At 41.3% G+C, this 19,213-nt stretch overlaps 2 protein-coding genes across 4 annotated transcripts; one reads left to right on the plus strand and one right to left on the minus strand.

The window, feature by feature from the left end:
- Positions 1 to 498: 498 nt before the first annotated feature.
- Positions 499 to 15,533, plus strand: col9a3 (collagen, type IX, alpha 3). The gene is made up of 32 exons (XM_086213459.1): positions 499 to 791; positions 1,638 to 1,706; positions 2,913 to 2,948; positions 3,374 to 3,445; positions 3,550 to 3,603; positions 6,134 to 6,169; positions 6,569 to 6,592; positions 6,781 to 6,834; positions 7,411 to 7,464; positions 7,972 to 8,013; positions 8,124 to 8,180; positions 8,461 to 8,514; positions 8,640 to 8,693; positions 8,901 to 8,954; positions 9,074 to 9,127; positions 9,748 to 9,801; positions 9,888 to 9,941; positions 10,018 to 10,071; positions 10,340 to 10,393; positions 10,600 to 10,644; positions 10,724 to 10,777; positions 10,864 to 10,917; positions 11,332 to 11,385; positions 11,470 to 11,541; positions 11,863 to 11,898; positions 12,043 to 12,087; positions 12,170 to 12,202; positions 12,660 to 12,806; positions 12,896 to 12,950; positions 13,045 to 13,227; positions 13,315 to 13,392; positions 14,195 to 15,533. Exons 1-32 carry the CDS (start codon positions 726 to 728, stop codon positions 14,377 to 14,379), a joined length of 2,037 nt encoding a protein of 678 aa, XP_086069585.1. The 5' UTR covers positions 499 to 725; the 3' UTR covers positions 14,380 to 15,533.
- On the minus strand, positions 14,461 to 19,000 carry LOC147255641 (uncharacterized). Of its 3 annotated transcripts, none has more exons than XM_086213462.1 (7): positions 18,797 to 19,000; positions 17,839 to 18,167; positions 17,628 to 17,748; positions 17,392 to 17,500; positions 17,156 to 17,309; positions 16,308 to 16,449; positions 14,461 to 16,045 (listed from the first exon to the last, which is right to left on the minus strand). In XM_086213462.1, the coding sequence occupies exons 1-7, from the start codon at positions 18,869 to 18,871 to the stop codon at positions 15,920 to 15,922; spliced, it is 1,056 nt and encodes a 351-aa protein (XP_086069588.1). In that variant the 5' UTR covers positions 18,872 to 19,000; the 3' UTR covers positions 14,461 to 15,919. The 3 variants fall into 3 exon arrangements, with proteins under 3 accessions (XP_086069588.1, XP_086069587.1, XP_086069586.1); XM_086213461.1 differs by having other exon boundaries at positions 18,782 to 18,909; XM_086213460.1 differs by lacking the exon at positions 18,797 to 19,000 and having other exon boundaries at positions 17,839 to 18,593.
- Between the last annotated feature and the right edge of the window lie 213 nt (positions 19,001 to 19,213).

The following is a 19,213-nucleotide window of genomic DNA, read 5'->3' on the forward strand; positions in this document are numbered from 1 at the left end:
CCAAGTTTTATTATGACAATTGTTATAATATAATTTATAATTATCTGCTTCTCCTGATTAACTACTGTACCTCCTGATATTTGCAGTAGATAACAAAAACACTCACAAATTTGTGTATTTCTGAAAAGTTGGTCAAAATGTGAAGATAAAACTGGATGAAAGTTAACTGGTGTGGTAACGATGTATCTCACCAAAGATGACGTCAGATTTTATACATCAACATCATTTTACTTGAGTAATGCTCATGTTGTTGTGGAGGGTCTTTATCCTGGTGATGTCGTGGTGATGTCATCATCAATGTGGCCGCTTCATTTCTACCAGACCATGAAGACCTCAGTGTTTGTACCTGTCGAACACCGGGATTTGTGTCTGGGTCAGAGTCTAATTGGTTCAAGCACGAACCCCCCACATAGCTTTAACTCCTGAAGCTCAGCCCACTTTTCTAACTGTCCGAAAAGGTTTCCCCTCGGCTTTCTGCCTCCCCCACCAGTCCCACTCTTCCTCCTCACCCCCCTCACCCTCGTGAACAGTGAGCCAGACTGAGTTCAGCCCCTTCGGCTGGAGGCTCGGGTTTATCTGGAACCAAAGAGGAGCCATTCAGGAGCTGCGCGCCGTCAGGTGAAGGAGGCTCCGCGTCGGACGCTGGGGGGTGTGAGCGAGGACAGGGAACCGGGGATTTGACCTTTTCCGTGTAAACTCCGGTTTGTGAGGGCGAGCCGGGAGAGATGACGGTGTTCTCAGCTCTTTGGGTGCTCTTACTGTGCCAGCTTTTGACATCATCCTCAGCCCAGGTAGGTTGAGCAGAGACCCGCATCCATGCTGGTCTGTAGCCGCCTGCATCGCGGCTTCTGCTATGACACTATGAACTTAGTGTTGAGTTTGTGCTGCCGCGGAGCCACATTGTCCTCGTAGATCTCACTGGTGATGATATGATGATGTCCTCCAGAGACACAGGCCTGTCCACCTGGCTCTCGAGTTGTCCTAAAACCTAATCCGGAGTAGCTCATTGATTATTTGATTATTTGCCTCTCATGTAGTTTATTTCGTTCGTACATCTACAATTAATTGAATGTGGGTGATATTTTATCATTCTGGGCCTACTTTTGCTTTTCCATACAATAACGTGCAGGTGACGGTTTCGCTCGCGCTCGTTCATGAATTTAGGCATGTTTTTCTTGAACCTGAGGAATGCGGATTGGAGATCTATGCCACAGCGCACAATAGCATCTCTGTTCGTCCAGGCTCCCAGGCTGAGTCAGGAGCTCACAGAGAAAATCCTGCGAATTAGTGAAGTTGCTTTGATGAAGTTTAGACTCTCGGTTTATTTACGTTTTCGCATGAATCCAGTTTAGTTCTGTGCGTCAGGGGAAATGTATTTACGCGCACCGTTGTGTTTAATGATGCCAACATTGTTATGTTATATTAGATATTTATGTTCAGTTACATCTGTGGAATTATGCTGAATTATTTACTTCACATGAACCTGAAGCGACTTTTCCACTCATTTGAATGTCCACTTCACTTCTGCTTACTTGAGTCGACCTCTTGTTAATAGTTGAGAATATTGCATTAAAAGGAAAGGTTACTGATGTCACATACTGACAAATATTTGAGCTTATAAATGTTTGGTTTCACAGAGGCCGGGCCCCAGAGGACCCACCGGGCCACCAGGACCCCCAGGGACCCCAGGAAGAGATGGCACTGATGTGAGTTTACAACACAAAAGATTCTGTTCTTAAAGTACTGCACCTGTTACATGTTTTAGAATCAATAATCAACCAACGTCTGTTTGTAGACAGCACTGATAATATTAGCTCCATATGTTGAAAAAAATTATATTTCTGGATCTGCGGGGTTTTTTTTTTCTAAAGGGGTTTCCCAGATTACAGACGGTACTGTCAAATTAAACTTCATCTTTTAAAATATGTGTATTTATGCCTCTTTTTCATGTCACATTTTTAAATTCGATTTACTCTCAGATTTCGTCGGATGTGTTTTCTTAGTCCATAAATGTGGCTAAATTCTCTCTTGATATAAGGTTTGAGCACATTGGCTCCTCCCACAGCACCGCCTCCAAGTATTCAATAATCATGGCAGCCAGGTAGGCGGAGCTTCGTAGATGTAATTCAATGGAGTTCTGGGTATGGCAACAGATTGAAAAACTGGTAAATTATCTTTGCTGATAAAGCCTTCGTGCATTACTTCCTTAATCGGCCATCTTAACTCGTTCAGTATAATCATAGTCATCCTGTTATGAGGCGATTCCATCATTGTTGACAGAAATGTAGACAAAAACAATCAGGATTAAGTCAAAGCCCCTAGAGCTCTGCCTCTTGAAGTTGGTTCGCTTTTGTTGTGGTATTAATATTTAGGGAAATGGTGAAAAGGGGGAAATTGAAATATAGGATAGCAAAGTAAAATGAAAAATTTTGGTAATCAGATGAAATAGTTGCAGATTTCTATTAACTGTTCTTCTTTGTGTTTATTGTCTAACTTAAATGTTTAATAACAGAAAATAATACATATTTTATTTATAAGGAAACCTTTGAGTTTGTATTTTGTGGATATTTTTGCACCTCCAGTAAAGTCAAGCACACAGAGGGTCTATTCATACATTCCCCAACTCTGTGAGACCATCTAGAGTTTCACCTCGCACCTCAGGGAGGAGGGCCCCCCCACCACCACCACCACCACCACCACCTTGTGACCAGCAGCACCATCGGGTCATTTTAGCTGTGTTTGTTCTTCCCCAGACGCTCCAGAATCCAGACATTATATCCTCCAAACTGCTTCAGTCACTTTAATGTCTCAGCTGTGTGACAGTTTGGGTTCCAGATGTTCACAGTGGAAATCAATTAAATGCATTCATTTGTTTTATTATCTGTCTAACGATGTACTCATCTCATTAACAGGGCAAACCTGGACCTCCTGGACTGCCAGGGAAATCAGTAAGTATTTCAACAAGTCCATTCTGTTTAGGGACCGTGTGAAAATGATCAGACTCTCTCATCGGCTTCACAGACGATTTCTTTGGACTTTCCCCTGAATTTTAAAAAGAATACCCAGACGTAGGCAGAATACTTCTCACTTTGCATGTTGCAAGATTGATGTATTTACTCACCTACTGAATAAGTTGCAGTGAAAGACAGAATAAAAAAGACCCTCCCCAGCCCCCCACTCAAAAAAAAATTCCCTACCGCAGCAAATAAATACCTATTTACAGCCCCAAACCGTCTCTCTAATCCTTTTCTGACTGTCCTTATATAACATTCCATACCTCGGCATCATCAAGTTTTTCTCAAAGTCGTCATCCTGGCTTCCATCCTTAACTCTGTTTTGGTTTGGTTAATTAATTTTTTTCTTGTGTGTGTAGGGTCCCAAAGGAAAAGCAGGAATACCGGGAGCAGCAGGAAAACCAGGCTTGCCAGGACTTCCAGGAGTGGATGTATGTAATAATCCTTAGCCTCAAGTCAAGACCCCAGTTCTGTCTAATTTTAGTAATAGATGCCTGAGCTGCATGTATTTCAACGATTCGCTGTTTCTCTTCAGGGTTTGACGGGTCCTGATGGTCCTGCTGGGAAGGATGGACCTGCAGGGGAAGCAGTAAGTTTGTCTTAGTCTTGTGATCGGAAGGTCTAACCGGGACACGGCCTGTGTTTCCTCTGTCAGCCTACATTTGTCAAGCTGGCTCAGCCTCTTGGTGGGAATAATTTTAATGAGGGATCAAAATCGGATTTATTTCTACAGCTTGTCTAATCCGGCCCGGAATGCACAATGTTTCCCGGCAATCTTTGCGGCTTAAGGTGATGATGATTTGTTGTCTTCACGCAGAGGAAAACATCCTCTGAGGAATACAAGAGGGAGACAGAGATTTGTACCAGGCGTGGCGTCACACTGCTGCTAACATGTGATGATCGAACAGGCAGCTCCTCACTGCTGGAAACTTGTACTTTGTCTCATTATTTATCAGATATGAATGAATCAAGAAAAGTTGAGCGACTTCAGTTACCCCCCCCCCCCTCCCCCCAGGCAGTTCAGCTAATTAGCCAACATAATGAAGAAGCTTGTATCAACCAGTGTCCCCAATTACCCAGACAACTGCACTGTTATGGCGTCTCACAAACCTGAGATTTATGCTGCAGAGCCACACATAAACAAAGATCCAAGTGATGGATCAGCTAATAGATGCTCTAATCAGCTCGTCGGAGTTCAACGCATCAGCCGGGGTGATTGTTCATTTTAAAAACACAGCACATCTTTCTACACTTTTGGCTGCATTTGCTTGATGTTGTGTTTAATGGTAATTGAACCGCTTTCCACCGGCTCCCTCCTGCTGTCTAGTTAGAGGAATGCAGTGTGTAACATCACCATGTTGTTGGGCCTGTTTATTTGGCCCTCTCACCACTCACACAACACAAATACAGCTGCCAGGGAGGTAAATAAAGAGTTTAAGAAGAAGACGTGTGATGATCAGAGGATGGAAGGGAAAGAGGAGGAGCGCAGTGACACAGTTACAACTGTCAAAAGTAACAAAAATGCTTTTGATTGCTTCCGCAAAGTGCCTACATCTTTCTCAGTTGAGATACCCACACTATACATAAACTGACAAATGGTGGTATTAATGACATTGCGATAATCACCAAAATCCAGACAGTAATCTACCTCATGAATCCACTTTCACACAGTGAAACAGTTTTGTGTGTAGTACTTGAGGAATACAAATAATTTTGTAGCACCTTTATTGGCAACAGTGGCGACAAAGCGTACACAAGAACTTCTGAGAGCTTTTCTGAAAAACTTTGAAATGCTTTGATGCCATACTGGTGATCTTACAAATTCTTTTCAAGGTATTTATGCAGTAAATGAAGTAATCTATAGTTGGATAAAATATCAGCACAGCAGTATGTCACGATGTATCCTCTTAGCATAGTTATTTTGATTAAAAATTGCCATTTGATGTGATCACCGACACTTGTGGTGGCATTTGTTCACAAAGCCACACTAACAAAAAAAGAATAACAAAGATGAGACAACTAAGAATAATGACTAAATATATAATTCTCCCTTTTTAGTCCTTTTAGGGGCATTTTTTACTCAGATATTGTGATGTATACTAGAATAATTGGCTAATTATAATGATTATCATAGAATCACTGTGTCGCTGTCAAAGGCAATATAGCATCTTGAGTTACGTTTCTCCTATTGCTCCGCCTTTTATGTCTCACTGGCATTTAACAAGTTTCTAACAGTGGGCGTGCACACACACACACACACACACACACACACACACACACACACACACACACACACACGCACACATTCATTCACAATTCCATAGAATGGCCAGTGGTTAGTAGGAGAAATAGTTTTAACATTTCAGTATCTTAAAAAGGTTTACCGCTGCTCATAAATGTCTGTGCATATTAAGACTAACTTCATATTTTTATGGATTTTAAAAATGGATTATGATATTCAGTGTTTTTGTTTTAAGAATATTACAAATTAAGTGTCAGTTAAGACACCGACATGGATTTCTATCACGTAGACATTTGATGAAGCATATTTTTAAAGATTTCATTGGGCTTATGAAATACCGTGAATGACTTCTTTAATAGATCATATAAACTCAGAGTATAATTCCAGTCAGCCAGAGAAATTCAAGACTCAAAAAACTTTGTCGAACATCTAGTGACAAAAAAACTGACTGATGTTCAATTCTAAAAAACATTGTAAAACATCCACCAACTGAGAAGCTATAAAATTACTTAATACACAAACAACTCCATTAAAAAGAAAAATGGTGTCGTACGCACATCTGAATATTTGACAGCGCAGTAGGAATTAATACGTTTTTTTTAAGTTCTATCTCAAGCTAAATGTGCTTGATGCGAGTGGCTGACAGAAATGGGAACAATGTTTTGAGGGTTTGAAGGTTCTTTAGTGACGGATTCTGTCTTTCTGATTACTGCGTGACTTTAAAGGTTTCTAATGTGAAGGAAAAATGCAAACAATGCACAGCCGGTCAAACCTCCTGAAGACTGACTCTGTCAGCTTTTACCTGCGTTATGATAGAGCATTTTTTAATCCATCAAACTTAACTGGGTGATATCTGATTGTGGTCTTGTCTCCACAGGGTGAGGCTGGACCTCCTGGGCCAGCTGGGCCTCCTGTAAGTCACCCCACATCCTCTAGAACCCCTGAGAAATGATAGCGATCATATTAACTGGGCTCCAGTCCCCTGCTATGTAGCCACAACACTCTTCTGATCATCTTGTTATTATTATTCGTAGCGCACCGCTGTAAAATAAATCCAAGTCGAGAGCCCTCAACTAATTAATATAAAGATGATGAAACTTTTGTCCCAGTGCTGCCCAGACTGTCGTTGGCTCTGATCTAACTGGACTGGCGCACTGCAGGATGGCTATCCACCTCACAGCAACAACCTGTGACAAATGTTCAACAGGGATTTAATGCAGTAATAGATCTCATGCTGGATATTGATGTTGCGAGTAAATCAAATCACCCCTTTGTGGTTGTGGCTTAATTTGCCTTCCTGTGTCTTCCGTAGGGCAGAGGGAGATCAGGAGCTCCAGTGAGTACACAGCATGCTCTTTTTCTATATTACTGATGTGCAGGAACATGATGAGCCGTTCATTTGCATGATTTCTTGATGTCTGTTTGCATCCTATGAGGATTTGTTTGGAACCATGTTGTTGCGTAGATTGTGCGTTACATCTACAAATTAATGTCGTGCAAACATTTAGTGTCTTTTGTTTCCAGGGGTTACCTGGAACGAACGGGCTACCAGGTGGAGTCGGACCCCAGGGTCCTGCGGTGAGTCTGACTTGCCCAGATTAGACTTCCTGTCATGGTCGTGGTGAAGATTGATTCAGACTGAGGTCATCAAATGTCTCAAGCTACCATTATCATTTTATTCTGTTGCTGACTCAGTACACAGCTGACAACAGAGACTGTCACGCAGAGGAAGTTTTTCAACCTTTCTTGGATTGTGCTGCTACTCAGCTGATGTGTCATTAAAAGTTTATGAAGATGCTGAAAAAAAAAACCTGTCAGTTCAAGTGCGAAATACATTCAACATTCAAGGCAGCACTGGAAACATAAAGGGAATGTTGATAGGCTGATGTCAGTGTTATCATCCCTACAGAGATGCAGCGAGGAGTGAGTCACATGACTTCATTACAGCTGCTCTTTATTAGTTTGAACTTTGAACCTTGGATTGGAGAACCATGCCCACAACTAGAACTTGATGTTGTAACTGTCATTAGATGATGTCACCTCACTTTGATACAGATGAGGAAAGATCCAACGTTAACTGAGTCAATGATCGTCTCTTAACTAAGATGCTAAAGAGGCTAAAGATGCTACTACTCTCCTCTATGTGTGTACCAGGGTGCTGAGGGTCTTTCAGGACTTCCTGGACCTCCTGGCCCTGACGGACCACCAGTAAGTGTGACCAACATCATACATACAGTCAATAATTAGTGCCGCACATCCTCCCCATGATAAGAATGTTTAATGTAATCAGTTTGATGCTGAGAGCTATATTGGTACTATTTATAGATCATTTTTTCCTGGGGTGAGATGATCAATCCTGTGATTGTGTTTTCTCTGGAATTTTCATTTTGGAATGAAATTCTTATTTAGAGGTTTATTAAGCCAGCTTAATTATTGTTGTGTAGCGTTTGATAGGGGTCAGGATTAACTGTGTCTGCACGATTGCTCAATGTGACATCTGATCAAAAAGATTGTGGTCATATTTTTGCATTCCTATTTTCATCATTATCACAAGAAAATGCCTTGAAATATCATAATACAGTTGTATGGCTTTATCTCCCAGCTCTAGCTGCTAGTGCAATACATATTTTGCCAGTGCCACCCAGTGGATTTCTCCATAAAAGTCTTCAGAAGCAGCCTGTCTTGTAAAAGAAAATGTGTTTGTGTTTTTTTCAGGGTCTTCCTGGAACTCTTCATGATCTTACAGGTGAACTTCTGGTAAGTTTTCTATGCTGCACCCATAAGAGTAGCATGATGAGAGCAGATGCACAGTATGTCTCCTGCACATAGTCGAGGATCCTCAGTGTTTCGTGGGTTTTTTTCTGCAGTGTCCTGCAATCTGCCCTCCTGGTCCCCCTGGTCCTCCTGGGATGCCAGGATTCAAGGTGAGAGTTAGTTTCCTCCACTAAGGTGATAATGTTTTGTGTTGGATTTGCATCTGTTTGCAGGAAACTATAAGGCCAAATTTGACCAAACTTGGTGGAGGGGGTGTAGAATAGCCCCCCACCCCCCACCCACCCCAAAAAAAGAAGCCTTTTTTAAACTTTTGGTTTGGCGGAGTTCATCTTGGCAGATGGACGTTATCTCCGAGGGCCCTCTTGTTTTGAATTATATCCAGTCAGTGGAATGCACCTCATTTACTCATTTTCATGTCTACTCACGCAGGGTCACACGGGGCACAAAGGAGACAAAGGTGAACTTGGGAAAGACGGTGAGAAGGTGAGTGCAGCTCCATGTGAAAACTATAATTTGACTACAAAAGACTGTGGCTAATGAAATTATATGAGGTATATTATATTCATTTGTGATTTGGCTGTGGATTAAGTGTCCTGGTTTGTTTCCAGGGTGACCCTGGTCCACCTGGCCCACCAGGTATTCCCGGGACAGTAGGTCTGCAGGTTAGTTGCACAGAGAGAATTCATCATTTCAGCTATTTGTTCTAATCTTGTGTGATTTTTTTTTTTTTTTGTACATGCTCACTACATGTTTTTCAATTAACATATTTACTACAGCATACTCAGGTTGTATGTGAGTCATAAATGAATATTCGCAGCACATGTCTGATGTTTCAAAGTGCTTCACGAATTTCTAATGCTCTGTTTCAGGGCCCACGCGGTCTCCGAGGTGTACAGGGTCCAATGGGAGCAGTGGGAGACAGAGTAAGCATTTTTTTTAAAGTTATCCCTTGTTTAGCTACTGTACTTATCACTAGCAATTAAGACATTTAGTGTATGAGCACAATGTTTCCTCTGATCTCATTCCCTTCTGTTGTCTCCAGGGTTTCCCAGGATTCAGAGGCAAGCCAGGCATTGCCGGCATCATCGGAAAGACAGTGAGTCTTTCTGTGTTTGTACAACATTGCACATGATAACAGTGTTTGATCATAATTAAGGGTGGGGAAAATATAATTCATTAGTGAATGATGATGCATGGATGCAGAAAAAGTAATAATCAGTCATTTGAAATATAATAATTCTCAACTATCTGGAGCTTTATTTACATTGATTTCCCTTTCAATCAAATTGTTAATTTATTTTAAAATGTCATGATGTTTCAGCCAAATTATTCGTCATCTGGGTTTAAACCTCTGATGTTACTTTATGTCAGCTACAAGAAGTATTTATGTTTGTGACAAGGCAAAAATGTCAAAAAAAGCAAGTATAGATATTAAAACAGTAAAACATAGAGTTTATTCGCCTGATTGTATTTATTGTTCTGACATGGGGTCTTGGTATATTATGGAGTAAATGGACAAGTGCAAATATGGCAGGAAAAAAAACGTTTTTAATGAATGGAACATCGATAATTGAGATGCATCTATTTGTAATCAATTTTTACCTCTCAAAGTTCTTCATGGACTTGTGAAATGCCTGAATTATCATAATGTACATTTAGAATAGAACGCTGCTCCCATCAATGAATAGCTGTTTGTGTTTTATCTGATTTTTCCAGGGTGATGCGGGTGAAAAGGGACCGCAGGGATTCAAAGGACCCAAAGGACAAATTGTAAGTAAAAGATTTTTTTAGGTGTGATGAAGATTTCAAGGAGTATCGAATGAAAATCTGAGAGCGTGTGTGTCATGTTTGAACAGGGTAAAATCGGTCCTAAAGGAGCCGTTGGTGGAGCAGGACCCAAAGGAGAGCCTGTAAGTGAAAATCTGAAAAATTCTACATGTTTAATATATCAGTTATCAGAGCTGTGATGTCTGATGTCTTCGTCAGGGTATTCCTGGTAGAGATGGCAAAGATGGAACACCAGGACTGGATGGTGAGAAGGTAAGTTCTCTTCACTCAAGATCTGTCGCTGTATCGTTACCTGACTGATGTTCTGGTGGCTTTCGTCTCATTATGCATTTAAATCTATTTATTGAACGTATTATCTACTGCTTGTGAGATGTCATAACTAACTGTATAATCAGCTTCATGTTTTTGTAAGCACCTGCTTTAGGACTATGGATGAAACCAAATCCAGCAATGTACTTTGAAGCATAATTTGATATTTTGAAGAACAGGCGTTGTCCTAATTCAATAAATGTTTTGACAGGGTGATGCAGGGCGCCATGGGGTAGTTGGAGAGAAAGGACCAAATGGGCTTCCTGTAAGTATTTTGAATTAGTCTTGAGTGTGTCTCCGGGTTCACTGATTGATAATAAATCCTCTCAGCAGTTCTTCAATTACTGTTTTGATGAGTGAAAATGGCTTGATCAGCTCTTGAATATGAATGTTCGCTCCCATGACGTCAAAAAAACGAGGTCTTAAAAAACAAAACAAATTAGATCGGATGTAAAATTCTCTGCTCTCCAGGGTCTACAAGGAAAGGCTGGTGCAAAAGGATCTAAAGGAGAAGTAGTAAGTATTCTAAGAAAATAGAAACTAAAGCTGAAAGCATTGATTGGAAACCTGGATGAGTATTATCTTCTTACACCAGGGAGATCCAGGGAAGCCTGGTGAGACGGGACCCTCAGGAGAGCCAGGTATCCCTGTATGTATCTGATGATCTCCTCTGATGCGCCTCATAGTCCAAATGCAACAATGTCAGTCTCTGAATGTTAAACTCTCCTCTCTCAGGGTGACATTGGTATCCCGGGAGAGAGGGGCATACCTGGACCCAGAGGAGTCGCTGTGAGTTTATCTGTGACTAAATCTACGTGATATCCTTTTAGTGCTATAAAAACAAGTGTCACAAAACCTTTGAAAGTCATATTTGCCTCATTTACAAGATAGATTCATAGATTCCATCCAGCGCTGCATCAATCTGCACCAAGTATACTCTTGTAGTGAGTAGTAGTAGAAGATGGATGCAGGATAATAAGCTGGGTAGGAATGGATGGCCAATGATGGCAGCTGGCATTCATAAACAGAGGGGTCTTTGTTTTTGATATGAGGGGGAAAAAAAACACAAAACTTTGAATTGATTATTTTCAAAGCATTTCTTAGATTTTAGTCAGATCTATTTCTGCAAAATATTAGCTAGAAAAGCATGATGAGTGTATTTTGCCTCCTGCTGAGATTAAAGCAATTGTGTGTTTCCTGCAGGGAGGTATCGGACCAGCAGGGAACCCCGGGCCTCAGGGAGTGAAAGGTTTCCAGGTCAGTTGCAAACAACCAGCAGTGTAAAATAATCATTTTTTCAGTGTCTGTTCGCTCACTAAAAGTGTGTTTCATATCCTGCAGGGGGTTAAAGGAGCTTTGGGGGATCCAGGTCTCCCAGGTCCAACAGGAATCCGTGGGGAGTTTGGAGACAGGGTGCGTTTGATGATAACAAATATGTCACATCATCCATGACAACTATAACACGATGAGCCGATGTCAAAAGGTCCACGAAGGGGACCTCCCCAGGACAGGTGATCCCACCTCAGCCCTAGTGGTAGAAAATCAAACTGCAGCCAGGAGAGAGAGCTCTGACACAAAGTGGCCTCCTGTTCAGGCAGACTGAACAAAGACAGTCTTTATACCTCTCCTGGTTCCCCTCAACCAGCCCACCTCGCCTTCCTTCATCTCCCCCCACCACCTCCTTCCACAAATATCTTTACATGCCTTTCATTTATTCTCCCTCTCTCTCTACAGGGTCCGACTGGAGCTTCTGGAGCCAAAGGCGACATGGTAAATATTTGAAAATTCATGTTTGTTTAGAGAATGCCTGCCATTAAATCACCTGAAGGTTGCAACTAAGGAATATCTCCATGCTGTTGGTCAACTAGAAGAAGAAGTGTGAGATTTGATCCAGTTCTTATTCTGTAACTTTAGGGTGTGGCAGGAAGTGACGGTTTACCGGGAGAGAATGGAGAACCTGTGAGTACATTACATGCTCGTTCAATGTTAGAAACCATTAGCGGTAATTAGTCTTGAACTAAAAGTCTGTCCTTTTTTTAAGGGTTCCTTTGGACCTGTTGGGCAAAAAGGAGAGGTGAGCTGCAGTGATGTGCATTTGTACATCTTGTGTCGCATGGATGCTCTTTTCTACATACGCAGCAAAGCATGTTTATCGGATATTGTGTGTTGGTGTAATTACAATTTCCCTTCACTGATCATTAAATCAAGAGTCTCTTTCTCTGTTGTTGCCCACTTGTCATTCATTGCTGCTTTATTTGGCCTGCTCGCCGCCGTAGCCACAAGGGAGAGACAGGACGCATTAAGCTGCAGCACAATTTATGTAATTAGACACATTGATGAGCCTCACTCTCTTAACCGTTCGCTGTGCTCATTTAAGGAATTATAAAAGCAGCAGTTCATGGTATAAATCTGCCTATGTATTGTCTCACTTTATAATAAGGATGTTTTTAGCATCAGTTTAGGAGGTATTGATTGTTTCATTTTTGTGAATGATAATGAGCCATTTAAAAGTCTGCTTTTATTATTTATAGGCAGGGAAAAGAGGGGAACTGGGACCTAAAGGTGTAGTAGGGCCACAAGGAGAGCTTGGGGCAAGAGGGCCCCCAGGAAAACCAGGGTTAATGGGTTTCCAAGGAGAGCAGGGTCTTCCTGGAATTGCTGGAAAGACAGGTGTACCCGTAAGTCTTTTCTGATTGATGAAAGAATATAAATATATCAACAAAGAGCCAGAGTTAGCTCACACTCTTTTCCTCTGTGTGTGTTTCAGGGTAAACTGGCCAGCGAACAGCATATCAGAGAGCTCTGTGGCTCCATGATTGATGGTGAAGATCTTCATTCATCCTTCTACAAATTTCACTCTGATGCTGGAGGAAAGGGAAGGTGGGAATTAACATTCTGGCATTTTCTATCACTCAGATCAGATTGCACAGTTGGCAGCTAATCTTCGAAGACCTTTGGCCCCTGGAATGGTTGGCCGCCCAGGACCAGCTGGACCTCCAGGAAGGCCAGGAGTTGCTGGCTCTATTGGTCATCCAGGTTCTCGCGGACCACCAGGATACAGAGGTCTGCCAGGAGAGCTTGGAGATCCCGGTCCCAGAGGTAGGAAGATTTAAATCCACATGCACTCTTGATTTTTCAGTATGAGCCTCTTCAGTTAAAGAGTGACATGGTGTGTTCTCACAACAGGTGACGTGGGTAACCAGGGTGATAAGGGGCCTGTCGGCAAAGCCATCGAAGGCCCTGTTGGAGACCAAGGACATCAAGGTATGTAGCCTAACACTTTTAAGAGAACACGCCAACTTTGGTGGAACTACGCTTTTTGCCCAGCTTCCCTAGAGTCAGATAAGTAAATAGATGCGCACAAGTATTGGCTGACAGCTAGTTAGCTTAGCACAGTAAATGGCAGAGAATGGTAAGTGTTAGCTTAGCTCCCTCAAAAGTCATCAAAAAGAGCCAGGCCTTGGGCTTTGAACATATTTGTTCAAAGGTAATCATCTTCCTCCTCTCTCACAAAGTCGATCATTGTAAACAGCAGCAGTCGCTATTGTAGTTGCCAACGAAACGTTTGGTTGTGCTGGCCAACATTTTAAGGTTTTGTGTAAAACCACAGCAGCCAGTCAGAGGGTCGTTCCAACTATATATATGATTAAAGACTGTCTTTTTTTTTGAAAAAAGTTGATTTGATGACTTTTGACAGAGATATGCTAAGACTTTCCATCTACTGCCCTTCATTGTGTTAAGCTAAGTAGCAGTTAGCTGACTCCTGTGGATATCTAAGGTATCCACATTATCATCCGGCTCTGGGGAGGATGAGAAATAGGCCAAAAAGATGGTGTGTTCCTTTTGGTTACACCTTTGCTCCCTTGCAAATTCACACCGATCTCCATCTTTCACATGGCCAACGTTTTTTTATTCAATCCATATCAAAATGTGCGAGAAGTCTATCATGGTATAATTTCAAGTTGAATCATTATCAGGAATTGTTCTTGATTAAATCTTGAAATAAAACTCGGTCACTAAGCAGTTGCAAAGTCTGCATTCTTAACTTCCTGTGTGCTGTCTGCAGGTCTTCCAGGGGCTCCTGGAATTGTTAAAGATGGGCGTGATGGATCTCCAGGAGATCCAGGTGAGCCTGGAGAGCCAGGCAGGGTAGGTAGGACTGGGCACCACGGAACTCCTGGAATCTGTGACACATCAGCCTGCCAGGGGGCAGCAGCCGCTGGGAAATCATCCAACCCCAAAAACCATTAAAGATCATTTCCTGCTACCTGTCATCATCCACCCCAAGGAGGAAGGGTGAAAAAAATGAGGGAAGGAAGGAATTAATGAAGAGTGATCACAAAAATGTCCTCTTTATTTAAATTCATTTATGGCGAAATGGGAAGAGTAACATCGACAGGTGTGATATTTTGAAAGGAATAGAGGAACATCGCAGGAGTGATATGAATCAAAGAGCAACTGAAAAAAAATCAAGATGGCATCCATAAATAAAGTGGACAGAGTCACGGAAAAGTGCAAGAAAACAACTATATTGCTCTCAGTATTATCACGTAACAAGACTTGACTTACAAACAACTGGAAATGAATGATGATGACTCCTTTGTGTATAAAAACTTTGTACATGTCTCCCCGCCCCCATGACCTTGTTTACTCTGTAAACAACAGTGACAGTCTCGGAACTGAATGTGCATGTATCACGGCGGTTAATGAAAATCACAGGTATTCCCTCAACAGACGAGCTTACGGTGTAAAATAGGAGTCGGGGGCAAAGGGCCTCTGTTAAGGAGCTGTGTATGTTTTGGAGAAGGAATAAAAAAAAAAAAAGAAAAAAGCAAATATCTGGGTTCCCAGAGACTGTGTAGATGAATCCTAACAAATTAAAACATCGCTAGTCTTTTTTTTTTTTTTTTACAGTTGTTTTTGTTTTGCTTTGTTGTTTTTTTAAATTACATGTAAAGTAGATTCTCTAGATCTGAGAATCAAAAACAAAATAAAACATGTGGATGGACAAATCAGACATTGTAAAATAAATCTAAAAAATCATAGGTGCAGTTTTTTTCTCTCTTTTATTTCCAAACCTGCAATGACCACATCCACTATGTACTACCGGTGCTGTAACTATTAAATATACATGACTTTAAGTACTATTTATTATTTGTGGGTGACTGTTGTATGTACAGTAAGATGATACAGCGACATGTTGTAAGAAAGAACAAATAAAGCCACTTTTCAGTAAAACATTACTCTTCTCTACATATCTAGTGAACAGTCTGCCTTTCAGGATGTTTAACTCCATGAAAGTCGTGTAATCGCACTAATTCGCCACGAGGCAACGCTTATGTTCCAACCAAACTCTTGAATACATCAATATGACTGAGACAAAAATGCTCTATTTCCAGGAAATGTGAATAAAGTTGAACTCCGTCTGAAGTCCATAAAAAAACGTTTCATGTCAATTCTAATAATTAAAATATGAATCAAAAACATAAAACACATAAAATTCAAATTTGCAACATTTAAGAAACACACAGGGCTTGAAATCACTGTTACAAATGTAGAGAGGGTAAGCGCATCAAATGTGTATGAGGATATGAAAACCTTGTTTCACCAAGGTTGGGGGTAACAATATAGCCTAGGATTTAAAAAAAAAAAAAAAAAAAGATTGTGTATGTCATCTCAAATACAACGCAACTGCAAAACTCCATGGCTACACATCCGGGGGAGGAGCTTATCTCTTAAAAGATTAAATGAACTCAAGTATCCAGCTAAATTCATAGGTAAAGCAAGGGAGTCATTGTTCTGCTGTAAATGGCGTGCTTGAGGTCTCTGCCATCTCCCGGTGGAACAAGTCCTGGCTGGAAGGACGGCTGGATTTAACAAAGACTCCCCTCTTATTGATGAACGCCTGCTGAAACTCCTGCAAAGAGGAGAAAATCAGACGCTCGTGGTTAATTGTAGGCAGTTCTAGTGTTGTTTCTCCTAGTTTGTGCCTAAGCTAAGCTGCTCTTCTCCTTCACTCCAGAGGGTGGCGGTGTTGCATCCTGTCAAATAAATCAATAGTGGATTTAATTTGCTGCAGAAAATAAAGCTTATCTTCTCTCTCCAGGTTTCTTGTGACAAATGACTAGAATGGATTCTCAAGATTGATTTTTTTTTTAATTCAAATACCACAAACTTACTTCTTTGAAGTCAACTCCATAAGTTTTATTGATGAATCTGAGGTAGGAGGTGGTCCACTTCAGGGTGGTGACTTTGTCTGTGTCCGCATCACAGAACGGCACCAGCACGTTCAGCTCGTCACAATAGAGACGGATCCTCTTCCTGCACGGCAGCGCACACAGTACAGATGTTTTTAGTTCTAGCAGGCATACTAACACTATTTTTAATTAACATACAACATTATATGCAAATTAAAAAAAAAAAAAACCTCAAGTCATGATCCACATGATCAATTAGGTTTCAAGAAGTTCAGATATACTCTTTTGAATGCAGAATGAACAAGCTGGGGAAGCTGGTGTTTCTAAAGTTGCAGTTTAGAGGTCACTCATCATCAACAATACATGATAGTCACAGCCTGTTACAGCTTCCAGAGCCCCACGCTGACAACGTCTTCATCAAACATCCTCTTATTGTACCGATACAACAAATCTGCATGTTTTGGAAGCTGGAGCAAGGGAACATTTGTTCTTTTCTTTTTCTGAGAGCAGAAGTTTTAAGACTGCTCCAATGTTTCTTAGAAGTTTGACGGAAGTTTTAGTGAAGAAAAATATTGTAAAAAATGTGGATGTGAAATAAAGAAATAACACTCTCATATTAAACTTCTGTATCTTAGAATCGGAAATGCTAACCTGGCTATTCACTGACATTTGTTATGCTCGTGCATGGGTCGGGCTCAACGGGTCTCAGCTCACAACTACGCTCACTGGGTAGGATGGCGAATAATTTGGCTTCTTCCTTTGGCTGTATTCCACAGGATGATGTCAACAATTGCGAAGGCTATGATGAGTTGTAAGTGATGACCGCTCACCTACGTTCCCTCTCCTTGCTGTTGTGTCTCTCCTTCCGCTGGCTAATTGACATACGGACCCGCTGTGTTCTGTTATTGCTGGTTCCGGTCTTACCCGCCTTGCTGGGATGAGAGCAGTGGGCGCTAGCATGTCTCCTGGAGGCAGCGGCTTCATCTGTGAAAAACACAAGAGAGCACTACAAGTGTATTTGCATGGCAATACATAAAATAACAATTCACTTTTAGAACAGATTTACTTTCTTTGTCCATCTCGTCAGATTTCGTGTCAACCCCCTCAATTTGGAAATTATACGAACACCTCTGATGCTTGTTTGTTCCAACCATGTGGAGAATGCGGCCAATCCCCTGTGATTTAAACAAGGAAAAAGCATTATTTTATCTGTGATGGCAACAAAGCTATAATGAAAAGCATTTAGATTTTTTTCCCCCAATCACTTGACCACACATGTTGTGAGTTATTTACACCCCTTACATATGGGCTTGAAACCTCTAAAGGATTTGCAGGGTCAGTTTTCTTCCACTTCTGGACTTGGAGATGAGCGGCTGTCTCTTGAGCCTCAGCAGACTTCTGCAGCATCGTTAGAAAGCTGAAACTCAGACGAGATTTGAATTCAGTAAAAACAAGCAAATCTGTATGACAACAAATGTCTTGTGATACTAGTGCAGCCAACCGAATGTCTTACTGTCTTGGAGTGTCTACAGACATGGTGTTAAACCTTTTCTCCAGGCAAATTCTTGCAGCTGATCTGGATCGCGTCTGTGAGGGCTTGCTGCTGGCAGATGATTGCGTGACACTCTTTTCTCCTCTGAGTCTGGCCAGCACAAACCCCGGCACCTCACCCCCAGAGGCTGGGGTCTTTTCTCCTGGTGTCATCAGACAATGATCATCCGTGGCTGTTGATAAGTCAATAGCTTGAGTGGTCGGGAGGGGAGACATGTCAGTGGATCCAGTGGAATCTTTAAGCTGAGAGCTGGCATCTGACCCGTCCTCTGCCTCCATATGGACTAGATTCTGAAGGTGTGTAAAGTTATATTCAACATCCGTCATCTCCATTAGACCAAGCTCGGCTCCTGACATCTGCCCCTGATCGTGGATCAAAATCCCCCCCGCAGAGTGGACCGTGGGCTCTCTGGACGAATGGAGGGTGCTACAAGATAAAAATGACATCCTTCTCTCTGGAGATGAGATCAGGATATTGACTTGTCTCACATACGCCCAGAACAGGTCACACACTTTATAACCAGTGTTGAGTTAAAAAGTCACCAGTGAACATATCATAAATTGCTGCAGGTGCTTATATCAAATAGATTACATCAAGATATAAGGAATTTAACAAATATTATCTCAGAGTTGTATATCAACGAACTTCAGGTAGCTAGTTTAAGCTAGTGACTGCGAGACGTTAGTACAAGCTAGCTAGCTTAATTAGCCAGGATATTAACATACCTTCAGGTTAATTGGAAACCTCAACACGATGAAAAACGGTTGATGAAGTTGCGATATTTCATTAATAAATCGTCCACATCACAATATTTGAACTCGAAATAAGCTGCTTTCACTATTTAACTCTCTACATGTGGTTTTCTTATTTCATTTTAGCCTGGAAGATACGATTTATTCCCTACTTGCTGATGTCGGACCTTATCGGTGTTATAGCTGAAGCCTCGAAGAAATAGTTCAAAGTCTTGAAGTTGGACCAAAAAGTATCTTGTCATTTACTTGTAAATTGAACATCGAAAATGCCATTTGTGATTATGATTGAGGAAAATACAGTTCCATCATTTTAAAGTAATGAGTTCAAACTACCCCAACACCCACTGCAAACTGATCAAGTAAACAGATCTATAGTACTTTACTTACTTACTACCAATAGAGGTGGGTTTTTTTTTTTTTATTTAAAAAGAATACTAAGACTTTAAATGTGTGAACTGTTGAAATGTACTGGTTTGTAAATCACATGTTGTGAGGAAATGCAAATCTACTTTAACATAAAAAAAGAGTGCTTTATTCCAGCCATCCCCATGATATACTGCAATATCAGACCGACACCTTGCACA

Source organism: Aulostomus chinensis, chromosome 9, assembly GCF_037954235.1.
Source record: "Aulostomus chinensis isolate RoL2024-O1b breed Wild chromosome 9, RoL_Achi_v1.0, whole genome shotgun sequence".
In the NCBI taxonomy this organism is placed as follows: domain Eukaryota; kingdom Metazoa; phylum Chordata; class Actinopteri; order Syngnathiformes; family Aulostomidae; genus Aulostomus; species Aulostomus chinensis.

What these genes read in the sequence shown, in the direction of transcription:
- col9a3 (XM_086213459.1), top strand. Translation starts at nt 726, where the DNA reads ATGACGGTGTTCTCAGCTCTTTGGGTGCTCTTACTGTGCCAGCTTTTG. An exon ending in CAGGACTTCCAGGAGTGGAT is followed by an intron (nt 3,446 to 3,549) that starts GTATGTAATAAT and finishes GTTTCTCTTCAG; the next exon opens with GGTTTGACGGGTCCTGATGG. An exon ending in CGGGAGAGAATGGAGAACCT is followed by an intron (nt 12,088 to 12,169) that starts GTGAGTACATTA and finishes CCTTTTTTTAAG; the next exon opens with GGTTCCTTTGGACCTGTTGG.
- LOC147255641 (XM_086213460.1), bottom strand. Translation starts at nt 18,323, where the DNA reads ATGTCATTTTTATCTTGTAGCACCCTCCATTCGTCCAGAGAGCCCACG. An exon ending in TCTGTAGACACTCCAAGACA is followed by an intron (nt 17,749 to 17,838) that starts GTAAGACATTCG and finishes ATCTCGTCTGAG; the next exon opens with TTTCAGCTTTCTAACGATGC. An exon ending in ATGGAGTTGACTTCAAAGAA is followed by an intron (nt 16,046 to 16,307) that starts GTAAGTTTGTGG and finishes TCCTCTTTGCAG; the next exon opens with GAGTTTCAGCAGGCGTTCAT.